The 23,750-nt window shown below is 32.4% G+C and overlaps 2 protein-coding genes across 3 annotated transcripts; both read left to right on the forward strand.

Moving 5' to 3' along the window:
* Positions 1 to 350: 350 nt before the first annotated feature.
* LOC145321991 (uncharacterized) lies at positions 351 to 13,544 on the forward strand. 2 transcript variants are annotated; one of them, XM_080163715.1, is made up of 15 exons: positions 351 to 1,025; positions 2,518 to 2,661; positions 3,061 to 3,389; positions 4,008 to 4,146; positions 4,718 to 4,762; positions 5,101 to 5,140; positions 6,167 to 6,207; positions 6,659 to 6,757; positions 7,272 to 7,469; positions 7,957 to 8,177; positions 8,517 to 8,595; positions 9,625 to 9,704; positions 10,446 to 10,521; positions 11,938 to 12,872; positions 13,380 to 13,544. In XM_080163715.1, the coding sequence occupies exons 1-14, from the start codon at positions 978 to 980 to the stop codon at positions 11,944 to 11,946; spliced, it is 1,548 nt and encodes a 515-aa protein (XP_080019841.1). In that variant the 5' UTR covers positions 351 to 977; the 3' UTR covers positions 11,947 to 12,872; positions 13,380 to 13,544. The 2 variants fall into 2 exon arrangements, with proteins under 2 accessions (XP_080019841.1, XP_080019851.1); XM_080163725.1 differs by having other exon boundaries at positions 9,625 to 9,691.
* AMPKalpha (AMP-activated protein kinase alpha subunit) lies at positions 13,542 to 23,551 on the forward strand. Its single transcript, XM_080163736.1, has 16 exons — positions 13,542 to 13,656; positions 13,933 to 14,023; positions 14,559 to 14,652; positions 15,003 to 15,079; positions 15,398 to 15,518; positions 16,421 to 16,556; positions 16,916 to 17,041; positions 17,483 to 17,561; positions 17,846 to 17,901; positions 18,272 to 18,331; positions 18,758 to 18,938; positions 19,231 to 19,375; positions 19,727 to 19,883; positions 20,135 to 20,278; positions 21,038 to 21,914; positions 22,104 to 23,551. The coding sequence occupies exons 1-15, from the start codon at positions 13,561 to 13,563 to the stop codon at positions 21,119 to 21,121; spliced, it is 1,647 nt and encodes a 548-aa protein (XP_080019862.1). The 5' UTR covers positions 13,542 to 13,560; the 3' UTR covers positions 21,122 to 21,914; positions 22,104 to 23,551.
* Positions 23,552 to 23,750: the final 199 nt, after the last annotated feature.

Here is a 23,750-nt window from a genome sequence, read left to right on the forward strand (position 1 = left end):
TGATTTTAACATATTTAACGATTGTTCTCCTTCTTACTTTTAAGTTAAGAAAATCGTTTTTGATTTAATAAATTCGTAGGAAAAGTTTGAAATTTAACTGTTGATAAGAAATGGTATTTATAAGTATTAACCATAATAGGGGGGGGGGGGGGGGATAGGTGACTAAATTATTTTCCATAAACTCAGCAATTATTATCTAATTAAAGCATTAAACAAATTTATCCACGTCATGTTAATATTTAGAATTGGTAATAATTTAGGTGAGCAAAATGACGTAGAAGATGAGAAAATTTACCTTAATTTGTTCAATATTGATCTATTTTGAACAGGGGGGGGGGGGGGGGGGCTTATTAGGCTGTTAATAACTTAATACACTAGTCCCCAAAGTCGTATACAAATTGTTTTCTTATTAGTTAGCTTAGCTACTGAAGGTAGTTTTAAGTTTTGATTGGTTGGTTTATTAGGTAAAGTGTCCAAACATTTCAATCACTAATTGTTTTATACAGAAGGGGTAATTTTTATGCATCATCATTTGGAACGTAAAAAAATTTATCGGCCATTGTCTTATCCCTTGAGATCCCTGGTTTCTTCAATTCTTATCCAAACCACATCCAAGTTGACCGCTTTCTTATCTTATGACCGATAAGAAATATTAAATAATCAACAAAAACCTTATTAAAATGGTTTAGTTATATGTTGAACTTGGAATGTTGTTATTGCAATAGAAATTGAAAAGTGATTTAATAATAATGATATAAAATATCTAAGACATGTTTGTAGTTGTCAAATAAGATGTGGTTGAGTTTTAAGCTTATTTTCCGGTGGCTTTGACAAGACTGGAAACTTCTATCCCCCCCGCCCTTTATATTTCCTTTAGTGATAAATTACCTCAAAAGCTTTCAATAGTAGTTAGACGTTTCTTTTTACGATTATATTTTGAGTAGTTATTTTTTTTTGCAAATTCAGACTAAAATACAATGAATGCTATTACGAAAGATTATCCAGAGCTCTCAGAATGGTTTCAGGTAAATCAATTATAGCTTATCAATTCATTGGTAACCAAGTTTTACGTTGTCTTATTCACTGGCTTAAACACTTTAGAGACTTTTATATCTTGGTTGATTTGAACTATCAGTGTCCAAACTCTTAAACTAATAATTTTATTTACAAAAGAAATGGTGATTTTGTTAATCATTTTTGGGTGTATACATCAATTTATCGTCAATTGTCTTATCCCTTCCTAAATATGCATGGTTTTGTCTGTCTGCGGACCAAGTATTTTCCTATCTTATAGTTCTGTGTAGGCAAATTGAATCAATTCGTTTCTGATTAATCCATGAAAACATTTCAATCTGGGATTTTTAGCTTGGATGAACCCAGCAAAGATCCGATTATGTGTCAAGTGTCTCAGTGCGACGTTTTGTCTCTAATATCCGTTTTTGTGATTTAAATGAAATAACATTGTTTTTTTTTTCAAAATCTATTTCGTCAGTTCGAAACTTGTTTCTTTTTTATGTAAGGAAATATCTATGCTCTTACTAAAACCTATTCTTTAACCAACAAAAATTCCATTATTATTTTAATATAAAAATACATCTATCCCCTGTGAGTTGTTCTGCTAATTTGCGGCCCTATCCCCACGACGGGGCTCTTTTATAATCTTTACAAACATAATCTACTCAAAAATATGTAAACTATATATCAGTTTTATAACATAAAATATCAGCTAAAATATTAAAATACTAGCGGCTACGCTCCCTAAAAGCCTCTAGGGGCACTGGTGGGAGGGGGAAAAGTCGACCTCATCCATTTTAGATTTGAGTTTCAAAAGAGCTTTAAAAAAAAATTCGGGGGGAGGGGGGTTAAGACACCCTCTCAAAAAATAGTTTAAAACCTTCCAATGACCTATAAATAGCTTTACTGTAAAGGAGAACAATATCGGTTCGGCGGTTAGCGAGAGCCTTCGGGACAGACAAAAAACGCTTATTACTTTATATAATAGGATGCACTTGTACGGTTGAAAGAGAAATAATGTTACTTTAAAGTAATAATTTTGTGTAATATTAGCGTAAGTAGGATTTTTTTTAAATTCGATATCAATGCTTTAAGTAATAAAAAGGATATTATTGATTATAAGTTTGCAGATTAAAAGTAAAGTTTTTGTATTTAAAATATTGAGCATAAAGGAAAGTAATCTTCGCAAATATATTTCAGACAGTTTTTTTTCTAACATGAGTATTTTAATCTCTATAATAAAGTAACAGAATGTCTTCTGTACCATAAGATTTAGCTGACCGCCGAACCTAGCTTCTTTTTGGTCCCAGGAAGGTTTATAACTATTTTAGGGGAGGGTACCGCTAACATCCGAAGATAAATCGCCGCTAGAAAAAAATTAAGCCCCTCCCCAGAAAAAAAATGGGTTATCTAATTCAACTCTTCCTGCCTCAAGTGCCCTTAGGGGCCTCTAGGGGGCTTACCCGCTAGTTTGACTTGAAGGAAAACAAACAGAATATTTAGACCCCCCAAGAACCAACGCGGGAAGAATGGGGTAGTGTTGAGGTGAATGTTCCCACCCCCGGGGAATATGTACAGCTGACAAATGAGCCCCATGACGCAGTGGATCATCCTGTCATTCATCTCACTGCCGAATCTGATACAGAGGTAATATTTCGTGGTTGTTTTTTAGACAGGTTAGAATTATCCTATTGAAATCAAACTTTGCATGGTGATTCCTGTAGTAGTTAGATACGATTTAGAAAGTGTAGGAACTCTATAATTTTTACCAGAATGTCTGTACGTCCATTTTAAACATGTTGATTTTTAACTTTATAACAACAAATTTTTATGTGATATAATAATCCAATAGATCTGATTATGGAACACTGATTTCCAAGACAACAAATTACAATATTATACGCGAATCATCTCTATGATCAAGTCCTGATGTGTAAATATGTCTTTAAACATTATCCTGTATTTAATCAGTTTTTCAACAAATTTAATTACAAATTACAATATTGTTTCAACTTTTATACATTTATATTCTGATTGATATTTTAGGTTGAACCAATCAATGTGGATTCAGACGAATCTCCAGCAAATACTCCACCAGAATCAGTTCAACACATTGCAGGTTCTTTCCATCTACAAAACAGGATGGTCGTAAAAGATGATGTAGAAATAAATGTGGTTACCCAGCAACAAAATGCGGTTAATCGTAAGGAAATCCGGGTAAACGTGAACCAGCCACCAGATATGGCGCCTAAAATCCAAGAAATCATATTGGTTACCCCCCAACAAGAGCCAACGACAAAATCCCAGGCCAACAGGGATATGGATTGTCAAGTTATCTCTGATACAGCCAGTGGCTTTGCAGATCTTAATCAAAAGTATGGAAAATTATTCTTTCCCTTTTACTTTCCTCTTCATAAATCATCATTCTTATCTTTTTTAGGGTAGTATAATAGTTATTTATCGCATCGTATCATAAACAGCTTTCCGCGGTTATAAAAATGTACAATTATAAGATTAAAACCAGTTTTATTGTAGAAAACTGGATATAATACGATGCTATACATAATTTTTAAGTATGGCCAAGAACTGGTTCTAATCCAGCGGATATTAATCGGTTTTGAAGCAATACTGGAATATATATCACATCCCTACGACATTTTCAGGATTTTACGTAATGGGAAATTATACATATACCTATCTTTTTTGGAGGGAGAAATCATTAATTAAAATCATGAGATTTTACGACAAGAATTTGAGGTAGGGATAAAATTTTCAAGTAAGTTAGATCCGGACAATTTCATGTATTTTTCTTCCCGCCTGCACCCCCTACGGTTTATGAGAGAGTTTAATTAAGGATATAAACAGATTTTCCTTACGCTAATGTATGGATGCAATTTCCAAGATTATCTACTAGTCCTAATATTAAGAGTTACCTTTTTTATTTTAATATTAGATTAAATTTTTTTGCATGTAATAATATAATGTTTTTTAAGTTTGAACAGCTACAAGAAGCAGCTTGGATGTAAATGGGGCCCAAATGGCGGATGTTCAGAAACCTGTCCTTTTGTACGTACAGTACTTGGATTGGATCAAGTTCCATACAGATTTCTCTTCAAACAACAACCAACAATTCAGGGATATTCTTCATTAATTTATAAGTCATCACAGGATTTTTAATACTAAAGGGGGGGGGGGCGAAAGTGACACTTTTTGAAACCAAAACTAAAAGTAAACAAGGGAACTCAACTAAAAAAAGAGTTACAGGTCTGAGATTTTGCATGGCAGTTGCTTTATAGGGGTACAATATGGAACTGTGATGAAACGGCGGCGCAACCGCCGAAAACCGCCGTTTCCCGCCGAATTTTTTTTTGCCTTTTCTCGGCGGTTTTCGGCGGTTGCGCCGCCGTTTCTTCACAGTTCCATATTGTACCCCTATAAAGCAACTGCCATGCAAAATCTCAGACCTGTAACTCTTTTTTTAGTTGAGTTCCTTTGACTTTTAGTTTTGGTTTCAAAAAGTGTCACTTTCCCCCCCCCCCCCTTTAAAACTAAAGTCCTTATCTAAACAGTCAGACTTCAAACTTATCGTTTTTTTTGTTATTGGTGTTTAATTGAAAAGTGTTATTTTCATTGGTTGTGTAGGTATTTTTCTATTTCTGGATGCTATCATCCTTGTTTTTATTGTTAAAAAAGAATATATTCACAGAAAGTTATGATTGTACGTCAGACACCAGAAGGATTAGTAAAGGTTAGTTAATATATAGTTTTACGTGTCAAATAATAAAACAGGAACGATGATTATCAATACTCTAGAAGCCATTTATATTGTTTAGTTTATTTTAAGTAGGTTAGCATCCTCTAGCTTTAGCATTATTGTACAAAAAAAGGCTTTTTATACTTAAACCTGCAGTTTTATTTAAGTAAGTTTTGTAGATAAAATCATACCTGATAGGTTTACATACAAACAACACTTGTATAGATCCATCGCTTCTAATATTTCTCATGTTTTTTCATGAAAACTTGATTACTTAGTTAGAATTATATATTAACAACGAAACTATTGGTAACAAATATTATTTTTAAAAGGTTACTGAAACTGAAGCAACGTTTAATGGATCTCATATTCAGGAATCTTTAGATTAATACTTAATAATTGCTTTTGAACAGTTTGTTGCAGCATTTATCATAGGTTTGTTTGGTTTTCTTTCCCGCTGCATTAGCGTAACGTATCGGCTTGTGGTCAAACAGCCGTCAGGTTCGAGTCAGGACCACACTGCGTGATGCTAGAGACATTAAACGGGTATATATTGCTTCTATATCATGCTCGTGACATTAATATATAAACTGGGGAATTCCTTGGCACATGTACTTTCAGAGAAAGGTCTTGAAATCGAAAGAGTTGTTTGTCTGTTGGGTGTTAATTAACGTACTACTCTTTAATTATTCTTCGTTGCTGGCGCTAATGTCATGGCTAGCAGCCTATACAGTACGAGAGGTAATCATAGGAGTGTTCTTTTTTTTAAATACTCCAGTCAAACGTTTTGCAAATGTCAAACTGCACAAAATTGCGTTTCAGTTTTAGGGAAGAAAAGTTTTAGACGCGAAGACTTCTACATTTAGGGCCATTCTATCCGTTTGTCTGTCCGAAACGATTAGCTTTAAAAATTAAATTTAATGCGAAACAAATATTATTTTCACTTTTAGAATTTCTGTATGTTCATTTTAAATATTAGATTTTTAGTTTTTAGGATTTTTGACTGCGTGTTTAAACAAAGCATATTTATACTATATCCATATTAGGCATCCTGTATTTCAGTTATTTCAGGACACTCTGTTTTTGTTAGTTTGCGTCAATTTTTTTATTACTTGGATCTTACACCAGATTATCATGTATTGTAAGTGAAAGTTGTAGCTGGCTATGATAAACATCTTCACACTTGACCCCCTTTACCCCATCCCCTCTCCTTTTACTGGATGACCAATAAATGATGTCCATGTTGACAACCTAAAATTACGAAAACTTTTCCCCTGTAATAATTTCCACGTATATTCTATAATCCATGTTTTTGTTTTACTGACAGGATGATTTGTTGATCTACGCCTATATCGATACTTGTTTGTTTTTTTAATTAGTTCTAAAGAATAATGTTTTAGTTCACCCAATTACCTTTTGGAGCGAGACAATTTCTCAAGGTACAACTTTATCATGCAGGTTTTAGGCTACAAATTATAAATGAGAGGAGGTTGAACATAGAATGTAAACAAAGCGGCTAATCTTCATTTCTAACGTATTAGTTGGTAGTTTTCTTATTTGTCCTCATAAGATGGTAAAGTAAGGGCCGCCTGAAATCTACAAAACAAATTAATTATAAATCATGATGCAGTGTGCACAGAGTGACACCCATACTAACTAGCAACTACATATTTTGAAAAAGTAAATAAACTTTTACCACAACTTATTTGAAATTAGGGGGCATAATTGCGGTATAAGGGATAATACAAACACATCCCAGACCCTCCAGGATGGGGGATCTGCGCGCAAGCGGCGACGGCACATATTATCAGACATTGAAATGGACATATGATCCATGGGCACAAGACCCGACTTAGATAAATAAAATAAAATATTAAAATCTTTTTTTAGGGCGCTACTGTGAAAAGTGGAGATGGCTCGTTTTCTCCAGTATACCTGGCTCCAGTCAACTCATACGCACATTCAACAGTCAAAGCTCAACCGGTTCAGGTAGATTAAAACCATTTACTTTTAAATGTTTAGCGCAAGTAATTTTCCACACAATTCCAGTGTTAAAATAAGTTTGGTTAGTTTATATTTTTAGTAATTCTGGGGAGTAAATTTTACAAATACTAAAAAAGCTTTGGTTAGTGTCAGAGAAGTTCACATATTAGAAATCTACGGTAACGACCCTAGAAGCCTCTAGGAGCACCAGAAGGAATGTGAAGAAGTCGACTCTCCTTTCAATTTTTAGTTTTATAAAGAAAACTTAAGTCGGGAGTACTTTTTTCTTGGGGTGGAGGAGATCTTTTGGAGAGTGGAGGTAACCTCTAAAATATATTTATAAACCTTCCCATGACCTTTTAATAGCTTCATTGTAGAGTAGAACCATATCAGTCCAGCAGTTAGCGAGATCTCAAGCTGTTACTTTTATATAAGGACAATAAGTTCTATTATGAATATTTTCGATATTCTATTGGAGCTAGGATGTCTTTAAATAAACATTGAATTTTTCATGTTTTAGTTGGAGTCTCGTCCTCTGGGTACTGGAGTATTTTCCAACCACAACACCAAGTATACAGCCCACACAACCATCAGCCACATACAGAGTAAACAAACAACAGCAGTGCAACAACATTACAACAGCACCACCCAACAACATGTACAACTCCAGTATAATCAAAATAGCAACCATCAGCACTCAGCTGCAATGCAATACTCGTCAGGAAAATACATGTTTTTCATTTTAAAATTTTAGGAGAAAATGTAATATTTAATTAAGTTGAGTTTAGAAAAAGTATCCTTTTATATTATTTTATTAAATTATTAACTAGCGAATACGCCTCTTTAAGTCTCTGGAAGCACTTGGAAAAGGAGGGGGGGGGGGAGTCGACCCTTTACCTTTCATTTTAATTAGGTATATGATAAAATTTTTAAAAGACTAGAGGGAAGGGGATATTTTTCCAGAGACGATATCTCATGGAAGGGGTCAGAAATTCCTCCCCAAAATGTATACAAACCTTGCTTGAACCTCTAAGAATCTTTACTGTATAGGAGAACCATGTCGGTCTAGCGGTTAGCAAGCTCTTGGTCCACATACAGATAGATATCCTGTTACTTAAAAAATGTTCAATTTTATTGTTTATAAATTCTTCAATATTCCTTCTGTTAATACTCCTTTTCTGTTAAGATAAAGCATGTATATTTCTTCAGCTAACTCTCCAGTAAGCAGTGTGGATGATGGATCTCACCTCAGCGGTCCTCTTCCATCACCAGGCCTGCCCGCCTCCTCCCCATCTCTGCCCACGCCCTCCCCCAGTCCGCCAGCTGATGGGGCAGAGTTCACTACACTGCTGACGTCATCGTCTGTAAATGATATGTCACAGTCAGCTGTTGGCAGCCATTTTGTTTGCACTGATTGTGGCACAACGTAAGTTTTTTTAGCACTTATAAAGTTTGATTGATTTATATTTTTTGTCTAAGCAAAATCTTTTTATTCTTTACAAAAAACACTAGCTGCTGCGTCCCTAGAATATAGGGGCTCTTTATCATAAGACCATCTCAAGACTTAAATTAATAGGCCGTAACCTATTTGAATCTTTCCTACAATTAAGAACTCAATTAGTTAAGTATTTATCGAAATCTTAAGCTACGACAAAAAAAACATTGCTCTTTTATATATTAGGATATAGGTTACTTACAATTCATAGTTTGACATTTATTGAGCCACTGCATACCTAGCTAAAAATTCTAGTGAGCATTTTTTTAGACGCAATGACCAGAAGAGCCTGATTAAGCACAAGAGAAACACACATCAGATCTACATCTGCAAAGAATGTGGTGATCAGGTAGGTTTGATTTTTTCGTTTAACCTCTGTTAATCGGATTTATTAATGTTTAGTGTAAAAATTTATAAAACTTAAACCGCGACCGTGGTTCAACACGTAGCCCATCCGCTCGTTGTCGGTGAGATGATAGGTTCCAATGTCGGCCTGACACCGCGTCATAACTTAAGACGTTAAAATGGTTCCTACTACTGTTATGTCATAAATAGAGTAGGGGAAATGCAGGGAGTAAGGGAGGGGACAATGGGCAATTAATTCAATATAAGAGTTATCAAAGAAAGGGCATGAAATCCAGTTCAATCCAATAAATTTGTAGGAAATTATAAAGGGATTGTTAATTGAATAATAGATTTCCATAGCGTCATGTAAAGTGAAATCACAACTTGTTTTTGATGAAATATATTGAGGTTTTTTGGTGTGATTTTTATATTAAAAAATTATTGGACCCGGCCAGCTGCTAGCAAGAATATGACTGCCCCTTTTTATTCTGTTTATTTCCCTTGCCCCTTGCCCCCACCTCCCTTCTCCCTTCTCCCCGTCTGCTACATTCCAAACTAACACAACTAGTGTTTATTTCCCTTCCCCCCACTTCCCTTATCCCTTCTCCCCGTCTGCAATATTCAAAACATACATAACGAGTAACGGCATTCTATGCGCAAGTCCCCAAACTCAGTCAGAAACTGCTAAATTCTTGCACATTCCCTTTAAGCCAGTCCCCAAAGTCTGAGACTCTAAAAACTGAATATTCGATCCATTGTCCCCTCCCTTACTCCCTGGGGAAATGCCTTGACCCATAAACAGGTGCAACTCATTACCATGCGCAGCTAGGACTTCTCAGACAAAGTTCGTGGAATCAAAGGGTTGGTTGTCTGTTGGATGTTACTTACCCTAATATCTACCAGTGGGCGTTAAGAGTATTGCATCTCATTACAAGCGGATGATGCACTTGAGTTTTCTAGATGATCACTTGAAATCCAAGGAGAATCCCGCCCCAATTAGGAAATTGGTAATTATAAGACTTATTTTCTTTAGAATGTTGGATATTACCAGATGGCCACCCATACCAAGAAAATGCACCAGAAAGAACCTGTCTACTTTTGTGAGTGCGGAAGGCAAAGCTCTAAGCATTATTAAAAACCTGGATGTATATGTTTAAAACATGAAAAAATGAAATTCTTGACATGAAAATCCTTCCTGTTTTAAGTGTTCCTGGGAAAGTTATGGAAAATCGTTGATTATGAACACTACGACCACATAAATATTTTTAGAATTTTTAATTTTTCCTTAGAACTAGAAATTAGAAATTAACGAGACCTTAAGATAAAATTTTGTTTTGTAGCATGACTGACGGAACAAGTAAATTATATTCTGGATGCTCATTTTTCAAGTGAATCTACACAAAACATTTTAGCAAGGTTCTATATTAAACAGCAGCTGAGAAATTCGTGTTTCTCCCATTCTGTTTCTTATAAACGGACGGACAGACAGACAGATGGATAGCTTCGCCCGGGGATCTAAATGCAAATAAAACAATGGCCTATAAATTTATGTACATCCCTACAATGTTAATACACAGATTTACCCCTTAAGTAGAATACAATTAGTGGTTGAAACTTTTGGACACTCAATGACACTTTATGAACCAACTACCAAATCAAGTTCAGAAAAAATCTTAATTTGATATGCAAACGAAACGTTTGTATAAAACTTTGGGGACTAGTGTAATAAACATCCAAACGTCCTTCCTCCCTGAGCTTCGCCACTTAAAGTATATCAGCCAAAAAAAATAGCGACGCAACAGCTACACGCCAATATAATTTTAAAATAATTTTAGAGCTTTGAATGATTGTTAGGAATTTCAGTGAGAAGAAAGGAATAACTAAACATCAGAACACCTGTACCTACATCAAGAAAAACATTGTCTCTCAGGTACTTTTAATATCAGTGAGGGAGGGGATATTTGGCTGTTTATAAAGACTAGTCCCCAAAGTCTTATAATAACCTTTTCTTAAGTTATTCGTTGGCTCAGCAACTTTGAATTTTGTTTAGTTTGTTGGTTAAATTGAGTGTCCAAGCGCTTTAACCATTATTTATAATCTTCAGAAGGGAAAATATTTTTTATCATCTTTGGGGATGTACATCAATTTATCGGCCATTGTCTTATCCCTTTAGATCCCTGGGTATTTTAATATAAAAGGGGTGTGCTTGCTAACCATCTTTATCCAAAATTAAAAGCCCTTTTGAATTCAGATATATATAACAGGAATCTGAAGGGATAAGACAATAACTGATAAACTGATGTACATTCTCAATTATAATGCACAAAATTGCCCCTTTTGTAGATTATATTTCAGGGGTGTATATTCTGCACAAGATTTATTTTTTTTCCCTGCTACAAAATTTTTTATTTTTTTTCCCCCCTAGATTTTTCTTAAAAAGTAGGGGGGAAAATAGAAAAATATTTAAAGAACTCTATTTTATTTATTTTATCCCTCCTACCACACATTTTTTTAGTTTTTTTTAACCAAGGAGGGGGGCGAAATGGAAAAAATGTTTTCAGTTTTCTTAATTTTTACATTTTTTTCCCTCCAACCACTTATTTTTTATTTTTTTTCCCCCCCCTGAGCAGGGGATCCCATGCAGAATATACACCCCTGTTATATTTCGTGGTTGAAATGTTTGGACACTCAACTAAATGAACCAATTAATCAGTGTTTCGGAGCCGCATCACAATTATACGGCTCCGACACCCTGCAATTAATAATAACTTAATAAGTGCCCCCAAAGTTTAATAGCAAACGAATAAGAAAATGTTATAAAACTTTGGGGACTAGTGTAAGAAATAGCCCAATGTCTCCTCCCTCCTTTCATATAATATCTTAAATTGTGTTAAATTCAATTTAAAGAGTTCTAGGTATTATTTAAACTATTAAATTCCAAATGATGAATTTATTAACCATATTTAAAGAGATAAGTAGGACGACCTTTGTTTTCACTTCTCTTAATTGTTGTACGTGATATTTACAATTTTTATCTGTTACATTTATAGTATGATCAAATTTCCAGTATGGCTTGAAAACCAATTAATACCCGCTGTATTAGAACCGGTTCTTAGCCATACTGAAAAACCATGTATAGTATTATAATACAGACAAGTTTTTCCACGAATATAAAAATAAAATCATATAATTGATATAAGTTTTGTCAGCCCGGGCTCTCGACCCCTCGGGGCTAACAATTCTTGTTTTAATCCTTATATTTTTTATTTAAATATCCGCGGAACGCTGTATATAATACGATTCGTTAAATAACTATTACAACATTTACAAATTAATTTTGTTTTAGGTTCAATGAATAACAATCAACGTACAAAGAGATAAATATATTACGAAGAAATCTTATATTTTTACCAAAGAAAGTCAAATTACGTATACAAATAATAACCTTATAGTTCAATTTATCATATTTAATATTTTCATTATGTAAATTTTTATAAAAAGTATACCTACCTACCAAATGATTATAATATTGATAGTTTATGTTTTTGTATTTTTAATGTAAAGCAATTTGTTTACAAAGAAACAAAATATTGTCTCAACACAATCTAACTTTAAATCTTTAATTTGCATATTCTCCGAATCTTGCATATTGCGTAATTCTCTTTCAATTTTGTTTATCTTTAAGCAGTTAATTACATCTACAGATTCAAGTAACTATAAGAAATCTATTTTTTTGCGTTTTTAAGTTGTTGAAATTGTTACATTATTAAAAAGAGTGCCTTTTAATTACATTAAACATAGTACCTATATATTCAACAAAAAATATGCCATTTTTGTGCTTTTTAGTAATTTGAATCAGTATTTTTTTTGTCTGTAAAAGATTTTTGTGAGGCAATAAAGTAAAAACTATTTTTTTTAAATTAAAAATCTCCCAAAAAGTCTAACATGGATGCCGCGTACAATTATTAACTTCTACGTAAATATTATTCCTGTTTTCAGAACACCATACGTTTAGGATAAAGTACTTAATCTCATATTTAATCTATATCTTGTAAAGACAGGTTGTTTTCATGTAAAAATCAGTAATTTTTCATTTTTTTAAAGTAAATAAATGTATCAAAATATTTTTATTTTTAAGCTTTGATAGATAATTTGCTTTTAAATTGTTGAAATTCACTTTAAAATATCCAAAAGTTTTACGTTTCTCTTACAAAATGATGGACGAATTTATAGCTAAACTTAGAAATAATAAAAGCATTAGTCTATTATTTATTTGGCTTTGTATCTATTTGAAAAGAATAGTTAAGACATTGAAATTATACAAAAAATTTAATTAAATATTTTCTATTTAGTTAAATATTTATGCGTTTGTCTAGTGCCAAATAGTTAATTCAAAAAATCCAAACTAAATATTTATTATATCCTAAGCAAAATGTGTAACATCTTACTGTGTGCCCAAAAGTTTACAAATATAAAGATACAAAAAGCCAACAAGAATTTAATTGCAGGGGTGTATATTCTGTACTGCAAAAGATTCTTTTTATTTCCCCGGCTGCTAAAAAAATCATTTCCCCCCTTTGTTTTTTCCCCCAAGCAAAGGTAAAAATTGTTTTCAGTACTCTTTATTTTACTCATTTTACCCTCTTTAGCTGGGGATCCCATGCAGAATGTACACCCCCCTGAGAATTTACAATATGTACCTATTCTGTATTAACGCTTTTCCGTAGACTAGTACCTTATAATTACAAGAAAAAAATACATGTACATTGATTAAAGATAATTACAAAGCCAAATAAGCAACCATAAATCTAGTACAATTTTTAAAAATAAAAAGTTTTATTTATGTGTTTTGACTATTGTAATAATAATAAATAAATATTTATAAAAATAAATACTTATATTTCCATGCTAACTTGCTAAGTCATATTACTATTCACCTTGTATATTATCAGATATATTAATAATAATAATGGGAGATACAGGTCAAGGTGGGGCTACCCGAGGAGAGGGAGGAGGTGGTGGTGGCCACAGGGAGCGGTCAAACAGCATTAACGCCAGCACTCAGGTTTGTAAGGATTGTTTTAGGATCAATAAAATAGCTTTTATCCTATTTCTAGCCATTCTGAATAGAAAGAATAGGAAAACTACAGAAAATATTTGCAACTTTATACTACTTCAATTTAATAAGATCTGCATTCTCTTATTCTAAAAGTAAAAAAGATTTCTTTTAGAAGATTCGATAGGTACCTAGTTATGCATGCTACACGGTTGAAAAAAAAGTTTTACCTATCCATGAATCGTAATCGTAAAGAAATCAATACACGCACGACTTATGTTTTAGGTGAAAATTGGACCATACATTCTGGGAGAAACCCTTGGTATTGGCACCTTTGGCAAAGTCAAGATTGCCTATCACCAGCAGACTGGCAACAAGGAAAGTTGATCCTCATTAACGTAACAACAAAAATCAATGTATCTACCTATTAAGTTTTTTCAAAGGGTGGAAATTTGTTTGTTATTTATAATGATAAGGGTATAATGATAGTTACTACTTCCCTATAATCATTTTGCAGCTTATGTTTTCATAAGGGATGAGACAAAAGACGATAAATTAATCCACATCACCAAGTTGATTAACAAAATTACGCGTCCTGTAGATTGAACTTTACGGTTCAAAAGTTTAGAAACAAAATAAATCAGGGTTGTATATTCTGCACAAGATTCATTTTTTTCCCTTGCTGCAAATTTTTTACATTTTTTCCCCCCTCCTAGTTTTTTTCCAACAAGGAAGGGGATAAAATGGAAAAAATATGCAGAATATACACCCCTGAAATAAATATCAGTAGGTTCCTAAAAATTTCTAGGCAAAAAATAAGTTCGTGCAATTTAAGTGCAATTTTCAGTGTAATGTCCCATAAGTATTAGTAATGTACCTATTGTTTCTGTGGTCAACTAAAAAATGAATTCAGGTTGCTGTAAAAATTTTGAACAGACAGAAAATCAAAAGTCTTGACGTTGTTGGTAAAATTAAGAGGGAAATTCAAAACTTGAAGCTCTTTAGGTATAATGTTTTTCATTGTAATATTTTCAACAAGAAACATAATGTTTTGAAATTATTCAGCTTTAAAAGTCAAACTTGCATAATTCTTTAAAGTATAGTAAATAACAAGTACAGTGTGTTTTTGAAAAAATAATTTCCTTTTTTGTTTTTGTGTTTCTACTTCTACTTCTTAGTCTAGCAATACTCTTTCGTGATGGGTGCTTTCAAAGCATTTAATTCCTAAAATGCATAAAGATCTAACCATTTGCTTTAATAATTATAATTATGATGTATTATTTATCTTTGATTAATTAAAACATAACAAATACAACGTTTTAGGTATTGAAATTTTATCTTTGTTTTATTTTTAGTCATCCGCACATTATCAAACTGTATCAAGTAATGAGCACCCCGACAGAAATATTTATGGTCATGGAATATGTCTCAGGTTCTTTTTACTTTCTTGATTAATTCAGTGTATTTTCCAGTATGGCTTCGAAACTGCTGAATTTAAACCGTTCCGACTAATACTGAAAAATCATGTATCTTATCATATTATAAACAATTTTTAACGAATATTAAAATAATTCATAAAATTTATACCTACTAGTTTGGTTATATTTATAATATAATTTTGTAGAAATAAAAGTTAATTGTTATGATTTTATATTTATAAATCTCTCTTAAGCCTTATGATTTTTAGGGTTGATTATTTTTTCTTAATTTATGACTTGAAATATTTTATTACTTTTGTTGATTGATTTAGGTGGTGAGCTGTTTGATTACATTGTGAAGCACGGCAAGCTGAAGGAAGATGATGCCAGGAGATTTTTTCAACAAATCATTTCTGGTGTTGATTATTGTCATAGACACAATGTTGTTCATAGGTAGCTATTGTTTTTTGCTAGATCATATTCATGTAGGTAGATTGTAGATAGTTTTAAAATTAGAGTTGGCAATCCGGAATCCGCCCAATTTTTGGCCAATTTTGTAATCCGGATCCGGAATCCGCTTTTTAATAGCGGATTCCGGATTCTTATTTGGTAGGCTAAAATTAGCGTCTTGAGTTTTTTCTTTCAACTCCTCCTCTTTGAAGGCAAAGATTTTCATCATTATACATAATATCTTTTAAAATCTGGTTCGATTCTCGGAAGTGAATTATAGAGAACACCAAGAGCATTGATTTTTAGGACATATGTAGATTTAATTTTTAAATTTTTTAAAAAAATCCTTTTGAAACATTGCTAGAATCCGGAATCCGCCAAAAATAAGAATCCGATTCCGGAATCCGCAAGGAATCCGCCACTTTTTTTGACTGATTCTTTAAGAATCCGGAATCCGAATCCGGCCCAAAAATTCGACGGATTGTCATCACTATTTAAAATTTTAAAAAAATCTAATTTATCTTCATTGATAAAATAATATCATAGAAAGCTTTTTTTTGTTGAGTTTGACAGACCGTGAAAAATTAACTTAATTATCTTTAACTTAAATTCTAGCATGACACACAGGACCACTAGAACCCTCAGAACTGTTGAATACCTTTAGGGAGAAAAAAATATTTTAAGATGATTAACTAGCTGCTACACCCGTAGCATCTTTGGGAGAAGGAAAGGCATTATGTTGTATATTTTATGTAACCTAAAGGCTAAAGCCATTAATTTTGAAATAAAAGGGATCTGCATGAATGTTTCTTATAATAGAAAACCTCAGTTCAGTGGCTAGTAAGATCTTAACAGTCAGCATAGAAACCTTACTACTTTATATAATAGGATTGTCTAATTTCTAGGGATTTAAAACCCGAGAACTTATTGCTGGACCACACACTGAATGTCAAGATTGCTGACTTTGGATTGTCCAACATGATGCAGGATGGGGAGTTCCTCAGGACCAGCTGTGGCTCTCCAAATTATGCTGCACCAGAGGTAAAATAAGGGATCTTAATGGATAAGACGATGGACGATTTTAGGTTCATTGTACTTCCTCTAAGATGATAACAAAATTACCCTTCTGTAGGTTAAAATTATTGGTTTAAACGTTTATACACTTCAAGTTTGAACAAACCATTGAAAATTTAATAAAAATAACAAAGTTTCTGTGTTAACGAATAAGATAACGTGATTATAAAATTTTGAGTTCCTGCGTAATTAACAGTCCCAAGTCCCCTTCTTATTCAAAATACCTACCTATTATTTGTTATTTTGAAAGCTAGATAAAAATAATTCCTAACAAATACATTTTGATTCATAGGTACCTATCATTTTCTAATTACTTTTTATTGCAGGTTATTTCTGGAAAGCTGTACGCAGGTCCTGAGGTGGATATCTGGTCCTGCGGTGTTGTTCTCTATGCTTTGCTCTGTGGTACTCTTCCTTTCGATGATGAACATGTCACCACTCTCTTCAGGAATGCATATTATCAATATTTATATTAATTTTGAAAGTGCTTTATTCCTAACTAGCGACTACGACCCTAGAGGCCTCTAAGGACACATGAAGGGGCGATATCTCTTGGAAGGATGGAGATACCGTGCCCCAAAATGGTTACAAACCTTCCCTGGACCTAAAAGAAGCTTCACTTTAAAGAGAACCATATCGGTTCAGCGCTTAGCAAGATCCTTCGCTACAGACCAAAAAATTACTACTTTACAGAATAGGATTTACCTATTGCTTTCATCTTAAATTATTTTAATGGTAGATAAACAATTGTATGCAATGCAATATAGAAGTAGATCTCTAAAATGTTCCTATCTCATAAACTTATTGTAAAATACCTAGTTAAAATAATACCTACCTACCTTATTTAAAAATCCTTTAATGCTAGATATTAATGTATGTTATATAACAGGAAGATCAAGTCAGGAAACTTTCCAATTCCTGATTATTTGAACAAAAGTGTGGTCACTCTTCTTATTCATATGTTACAAACAGGTACACACAACCATTCCCAATAATATTCAACAAAATTACCCCTTATGTAGTTTTAGTAATTGGTTTAAAAGTTTGGACACAGTGCTATTTTAGAACCAAACAGTCGAAGTTGATAGAAGTACCCAAAACTTTTGAGCAATCAAATAAAATTATAATTTTTGATTTAGAATTTTAAAAAGATATTTAAAAAAAAACATTATGTTTTTAATTTAAGCAAGTAGACAATTAATATTAAAAATAAATACCTACCTAAAAAACTGTACTTTACTTAAATCTATTTGTAGATCCTATGAAGCGTGCAACAATTGAGGATATTAGAAAACATGAATGGTTTATGAAGGTACATTATTTTTTCCGGGATGTATATTTTTACAGTTATTGTCTTTTCATCCAAATAAAATTTTTTTCTCTTTATTTGTATGGTCCAAAGGACCTCTAAAATATTGCTCTTCAAAAGATTTTCATCCTGTTTCTTATCCGTTCAACAGTATGAAAATGAAATTTGGCCGTTTTTGATTTGATTTAAAAGTTTTTTACCTAAAACTATAGAATTTAATGTTCTATACCTAAGGTGTACCTAGTAAAGTACGTCTATAAATAAAAGTATGGTAAGCTTTTTTGATTTTATAAGAAGTAGGTAAGTTTTATGAAAAATAACTATGTCTAGTAATATTGTAAGTAGGTATCTAACAGAATCTGTGTATATTTAGGATTGTCCTGGCTATTTGTTCCCAGACAGGCGTACAGATACAAGCATTGTTGATATGGAGGTAACTTCAAACTTTTTCAACCAGTGGCGTGCATAGAAAATTTTTTCAATATTATACGTCTATAACATTGCCTTTTTATGTTATGATTCCAACATTTTCATCTAATTATTTACATTTAAAAATCAAAACAGGTTTTAAAAGTACGAACATAAAACGTTTGATACAATTTGACACCTCTTACTTCCAACTTTAACGGGTCTTTGCTCGCCTCTGCTTTGAACATAGTATTTAATTTTGTAACTTTAGACATTATATGTTGTACTAATTACTATAGATTTTGATATAGATTATGTAAGAAAGAAAAAAGAAAAATTAGAAAGACGAAGGAAACATTTTGTTATAGTAGAAGTCTGTACAATGAAAGTCTGATTATTTCTGCTTATTTATTTTTGATAAATTATCAAAATTATTATTAAATGTTTCTAGGTTATTGCTGAAGTCTCCCAGAAGTGCAACGTTGAGGAGGGTGAAATCCACACTGCCTTGTTGTCCGAGGACTCGGAGAACCCCCTGGTAATTGCCTACAACCTTGTGATGGACAGCAAGAGGATTGAGAGTGCCAAGGCGGAGGAGTATAAGGAATTCTTTTCACCTACCGCTGCTGGTGGTAAGTTTTAAGAATATGTAAAATCTGATGGAAAAGTTTGCCTGATTGATACCTCTGGTGATTTTTTAAACGAAAAGATTTTCTGCTAGACAATCTAAAAGAAAGCAATATTGTAAATATTTGAACATATGATATCCCTATCATTTGATTAAGGCCCCTTTATTGAGCAATTTTTTTACTACCTAGTCATTTTGCAATTTGTCACTGTTTACCCATCACTTTTTTTTGCCTGTGATTCTGTAACAATCCTTGCTATAAGATACCAATGTTGAGCTACCAAATATCATTTTAGGTGTAAGTCCACCTAATCAAGAATTGCCAGCCCAGAAGCCCCACCCAGAAAGAATCGCCCCCCTAAGGGAGAAGCCAGGCACCCCAATTGAAAAGCCTTTCAGAGGAGCACCAATCAAGAGATCAAAATGGCATTTGGGAATTAGGTACGTAAGGAACAATATTCAGTAAAACTCATCTAAAATTAAATAAAGAAAGATATCTAATTTTGACATCTTTAATACATCGTCTTATTAGCACATTTTATATTGCATAATTTTCACATCGACCAACTTTTACTTGTTTTTGATAATATTTATACACTAGGTAGACAAGATCATTTGAAATGTTTAGTCATTCTCTGAACTAAAGTATTTGAGATCACAAGATCCTCTTAGAAAACTATCCTTAGATTTTCCATTGTAAGGAAGTTTCATTTAGTTCCCATTATGGTTTTAGGATATTTTATTTCTGAATCAAAGTGTTGCGGTCGGTTTCAGTCTTTTTATTTGATTTAGGTCTCAAAGCAAGCCACATGACATAATGAGCGAGGTGTACAGAGCCATGAAAGCTCTGGACTTTGAGTGGAAGATAATGAATCCCTACCATGTGCAAGTGAGAAGGAAGGACCCGGGCACTGCTAAATATGTCAAGATGTCTCTCCAACTTTACCAGGTTTGGATCCAAATTTTGATTTTGTTGTGTTTTCTTAAAATAGGGATTAAAAACAACCAAAAAAAAACCTCTATGGACATTTCAGGGATGATATCTGGCTGGATGGTGGCCGTACCCTCCCCTAAAATAGTTATATACCTTTCTTGGACTTATGAGAAGCTTCCCTGTAAAGGAAAACCACACCAGTTCAGTATAAAAAATCAACAGAACAAACTCCCAAAGTAGATATCTTAAATCTGCCTAATTTTTAGGTTGACTACAAGTCCTATCTGCTTGATTTCAAGAGCTTAATAGAGGATGACCCCGACCAGAAGGAAAAAGAACGTGTGAGTCCCAAGCCTTCCATAGAGTTGAGCTCCAGCTTGGATGAGAACAGGATACTCAAGACAGCACAGGTAAACAAAACTAAAAAATATTCCAAAAAAATTTGACCAAATTCCAAACTAAAAAAAATCTAAAAACGTAAGGAAAAGATGAAGCATAGCACTATTAAAGTCAAGTGCATAGCTATTATTTTTTTTTTTAAATGAATCAAAATAATTTTGTTTATTAAAAACTTTATTGTCTGCTAGTTTTTGTGTTTAATATTTTTAATTAACTTTTTCTTCTAGTAGAATAATAAAAGTTTTCCGGCAGTCTAAGCAAAATACTAAAGTCTTAAAGTTAGCCAATGTAAACAAAAGTTGCTTTAGTTGAAGTCAGGGGTGTATATTCTGCACAACATTAATTTTTTTTTTCTGTTGCAAAATTTTTAATTTTTTACCTACCCATTTTGTTTTTTTCCAGCAAGGATTGGGGAAAACTGGAAAAAAAATTCAGAACTTCTAATTTTATTTATATTATCCCCCCTCCCCCACATTATTTTAGTTTTTTCCCCCAAGAACATATTTTTACATTTTTTTAACACCCCCCCCCCGGGCCCCCCCCCCCTCCTCCCTTAGCAGGGTCAATTTTGCAAAATATACACCCTTAGTTGAAGTACCCAAAGCCCATGACAACCAAAAGAATGAAATTTAGATCCACTGTCACACTCTAACATCCCTGCGTTTCGTTACTGTCCAACATTTAACATCTTTATTGTCATGAAATATTAAATTTCATCTTTATTTATGTACTTAGGAGCTTTTTTTCTTTAAAAATACATTGCTTTGTAGGTGCTAGATGGTTCAATTACTGGTCACCACACCATGGAATTCTTTGAGATGTGTGCAGCTCTGATCACTCAGCTTGCAAGATAATTGCCCTTATATTACATGAATATCATACCAGGGATACAGGGGCATGAAACCAGCCTACAATTTCATACAACATACTTAACTACGCATGTATACACTATTTAAGTAGAATATAGATTTGTTCCAGTTTTTTTATGTATATCATAAATCATCTATTTCTTTTAATAAAGTACTTTTAGAATTGATTATAATATTGTATTTTTGCTTTGCTTTCAATGTTTAGATTAGCTAGGTACCTAGACAAGAATAAACTTTTTAAATGAGTATAAATGAATTTCTGGTTATGAGTCGGTCTTGCTAAAACCTTCCTGATTCATACTGTAATAGTTAGTTATAGCATCGTATTATAGACAGTTTTCCGCGGAGAGTAAAATAAATATTTTAAGATTAACTTCATTTTTTGGCCCCAGGAGAGCGATCGCCTAAGCTAACACAACTGGTATTTGTTTTATGATTTTTAGTTTATCATTCGTAGAAAATTATCTCTAAAACAATACATGATTCTTCAGTATGACTCAGAACCGGTTCTAATCCATCGGATATTAATCGGTTTCGAAGCCATACTGAAACAATGATTAATCTACTGGCAATTATTTATTATTTATGTGTCATATTACATTTATGTTTATTCTTAATATTTTAATTTTATTCAAATTGTTTTCAGAAAATTTATCTATCATGTTTATAAAAAAAATGAACAATAATATGTATATATATATGTATGCTTTATTTTGTTTTAGATCTTGCAAGTAAAGGAGATATTTTATTGAAAACAAAATATACAACTAAAATTAGGGTTGGGCCGGATATCCGGTTTGGCCGGCTATCCGGCCATTTTCAATATCCGGCCGGATACCGGATATTAAAACTATCCGGTAATTTGCCGGATATCGAACGTTGGCCAGATATCCGGCCGTAACCGGATATCCGGCATTATAAATCAGCCAGATATCCGGTATCCGGCCCAACCCTAACTAAAATAAAGGACCAAGTTATGACAAATGTAAGGTTTGCTTAAAACTTCGCCGATATTTTCAAGTTTGTTTATTATGACAGCTACTTTTCTTTTTGTATAGAGGGAAAAAAATAATTTATGTTCCATTGAACCATCCCTTGAATGGTTTTTTATTTATTAAAGTATGTTCTTTTTACCTTTATTTCAATTTACCACGTGCACTTAAGCGTGTACTTGAAGAAATCTCAAATATGCATGATTAGGGTGTCCCAAAAATTTTTTTTGTCTAAAATTGGCTTTTAATATTTTTACCAAGTTTTAAAAGTTTGAAGGAAAAATATATACAAGGATAGGCAAACAGCAAAGATATTTGGGGAAAGATTATAACTTCTAATATCTTATTTTATCTATCTAAACGAGTTTTTTATTTCTTGTAATTATGATTATAATTAAAAGCGAGACACCCTACTTCAATACTTTGTCAAGATTAATAATAAGGAAGCCTTGCATATTATTACGTTATACTTTCTACTTTAGTTCTTTTAGTTACTTAAATATTGTAATACAAGTTAATATCCTGTATAATATCAACTAGTTTTATTAATTTTGGCCGTCAAAAGAAATTTTTGAAAGATTTGTCAGATAAATTGAAAATAAATTTTTGTTTTTAATTTAATACCTAAGTGTCATACCTAATAGTTATTTCTCGAATCGTATTATAAACAGCTTTTCGCGGATTATAAAATGTACAATTAAAAGATTCAGCCCCGAGAGGCCAAAGGCACGGGATAATAAAACTGGCTTTAATCTTATGATTGTACATTTTTATATTCGTAGAAAAAAATTGGATTTAATACGATGCTAGACATAGTTTTTTCGTATGGATGGGAACCGGTTCTAATCCACCGGATATTAATCGGTTTCGAATGAATACGAGAAATAAATTTCTATTAACATTATTAATAATCAAAATTTAATATTTATTATATCTTTGTCACAGACATTAAATAAATTATGGCATTGTATTTAAATTATTTGATTTTTTTGTATTTTGACATTATTATTGTAGTGAATATATGAAAATTTTGCTTTTATGTATGAATCTTAAATTAAAATTAAAAGATTATTTTGCGAAAAAATATTGTACTTATTTGTCATCAGAGAATTAATATTTTCTTTAACCAGTAATACTTAGTATTTAAGAGAAATGGTTTTATGTTTCAATGATTTTAAATAACAATACAAAATATACCTACTTTAGAAAAAATAAATCAGCTTGTAATAATCATATTAGAACAGAAAATACCACATCTACATATTTAGGTTCTTTTCAGTCATGAAATTATGCTTTCATTTTAGTTTCACAGAATAAATACACGAAAAGTTATAATGAAATTTTCAAATATCTATCTATTACGATGATGAAAATATATATTGCTATTGGAGTTGCTTTAGAATATTAAAATATCTTTCAGAAACCTTCTTCAAAATGTACTATGTAAAAACCTAATAAATACAATGTTACGTATATCTTAAATTAAAACATAATCTATAGATAATATTTCTACAAATATGCAAGAATCTTTCTTGAACTACAAATATTAAGTATAAAGGCGCCATAAATAAAAAAATAACAATACCATTACCGAATGTTTCTATGGCATTAATAAAATTCAA

Source organism: Acartia tonsa, chromosome 1 (genome assembly GCF_053477335.1).
Source record: "Acartia tonsa isolate MP-2025a chromosome 1, ASM5347733v1, whole genome shotgun sequence".
In the NCBI taxonomy this organism is placed as follows: Eukaryota; Metazoa; Arthropoda; class Copepoda; order Calanoida; family Acartiidae; genus Acartia; species Acartia tonsa.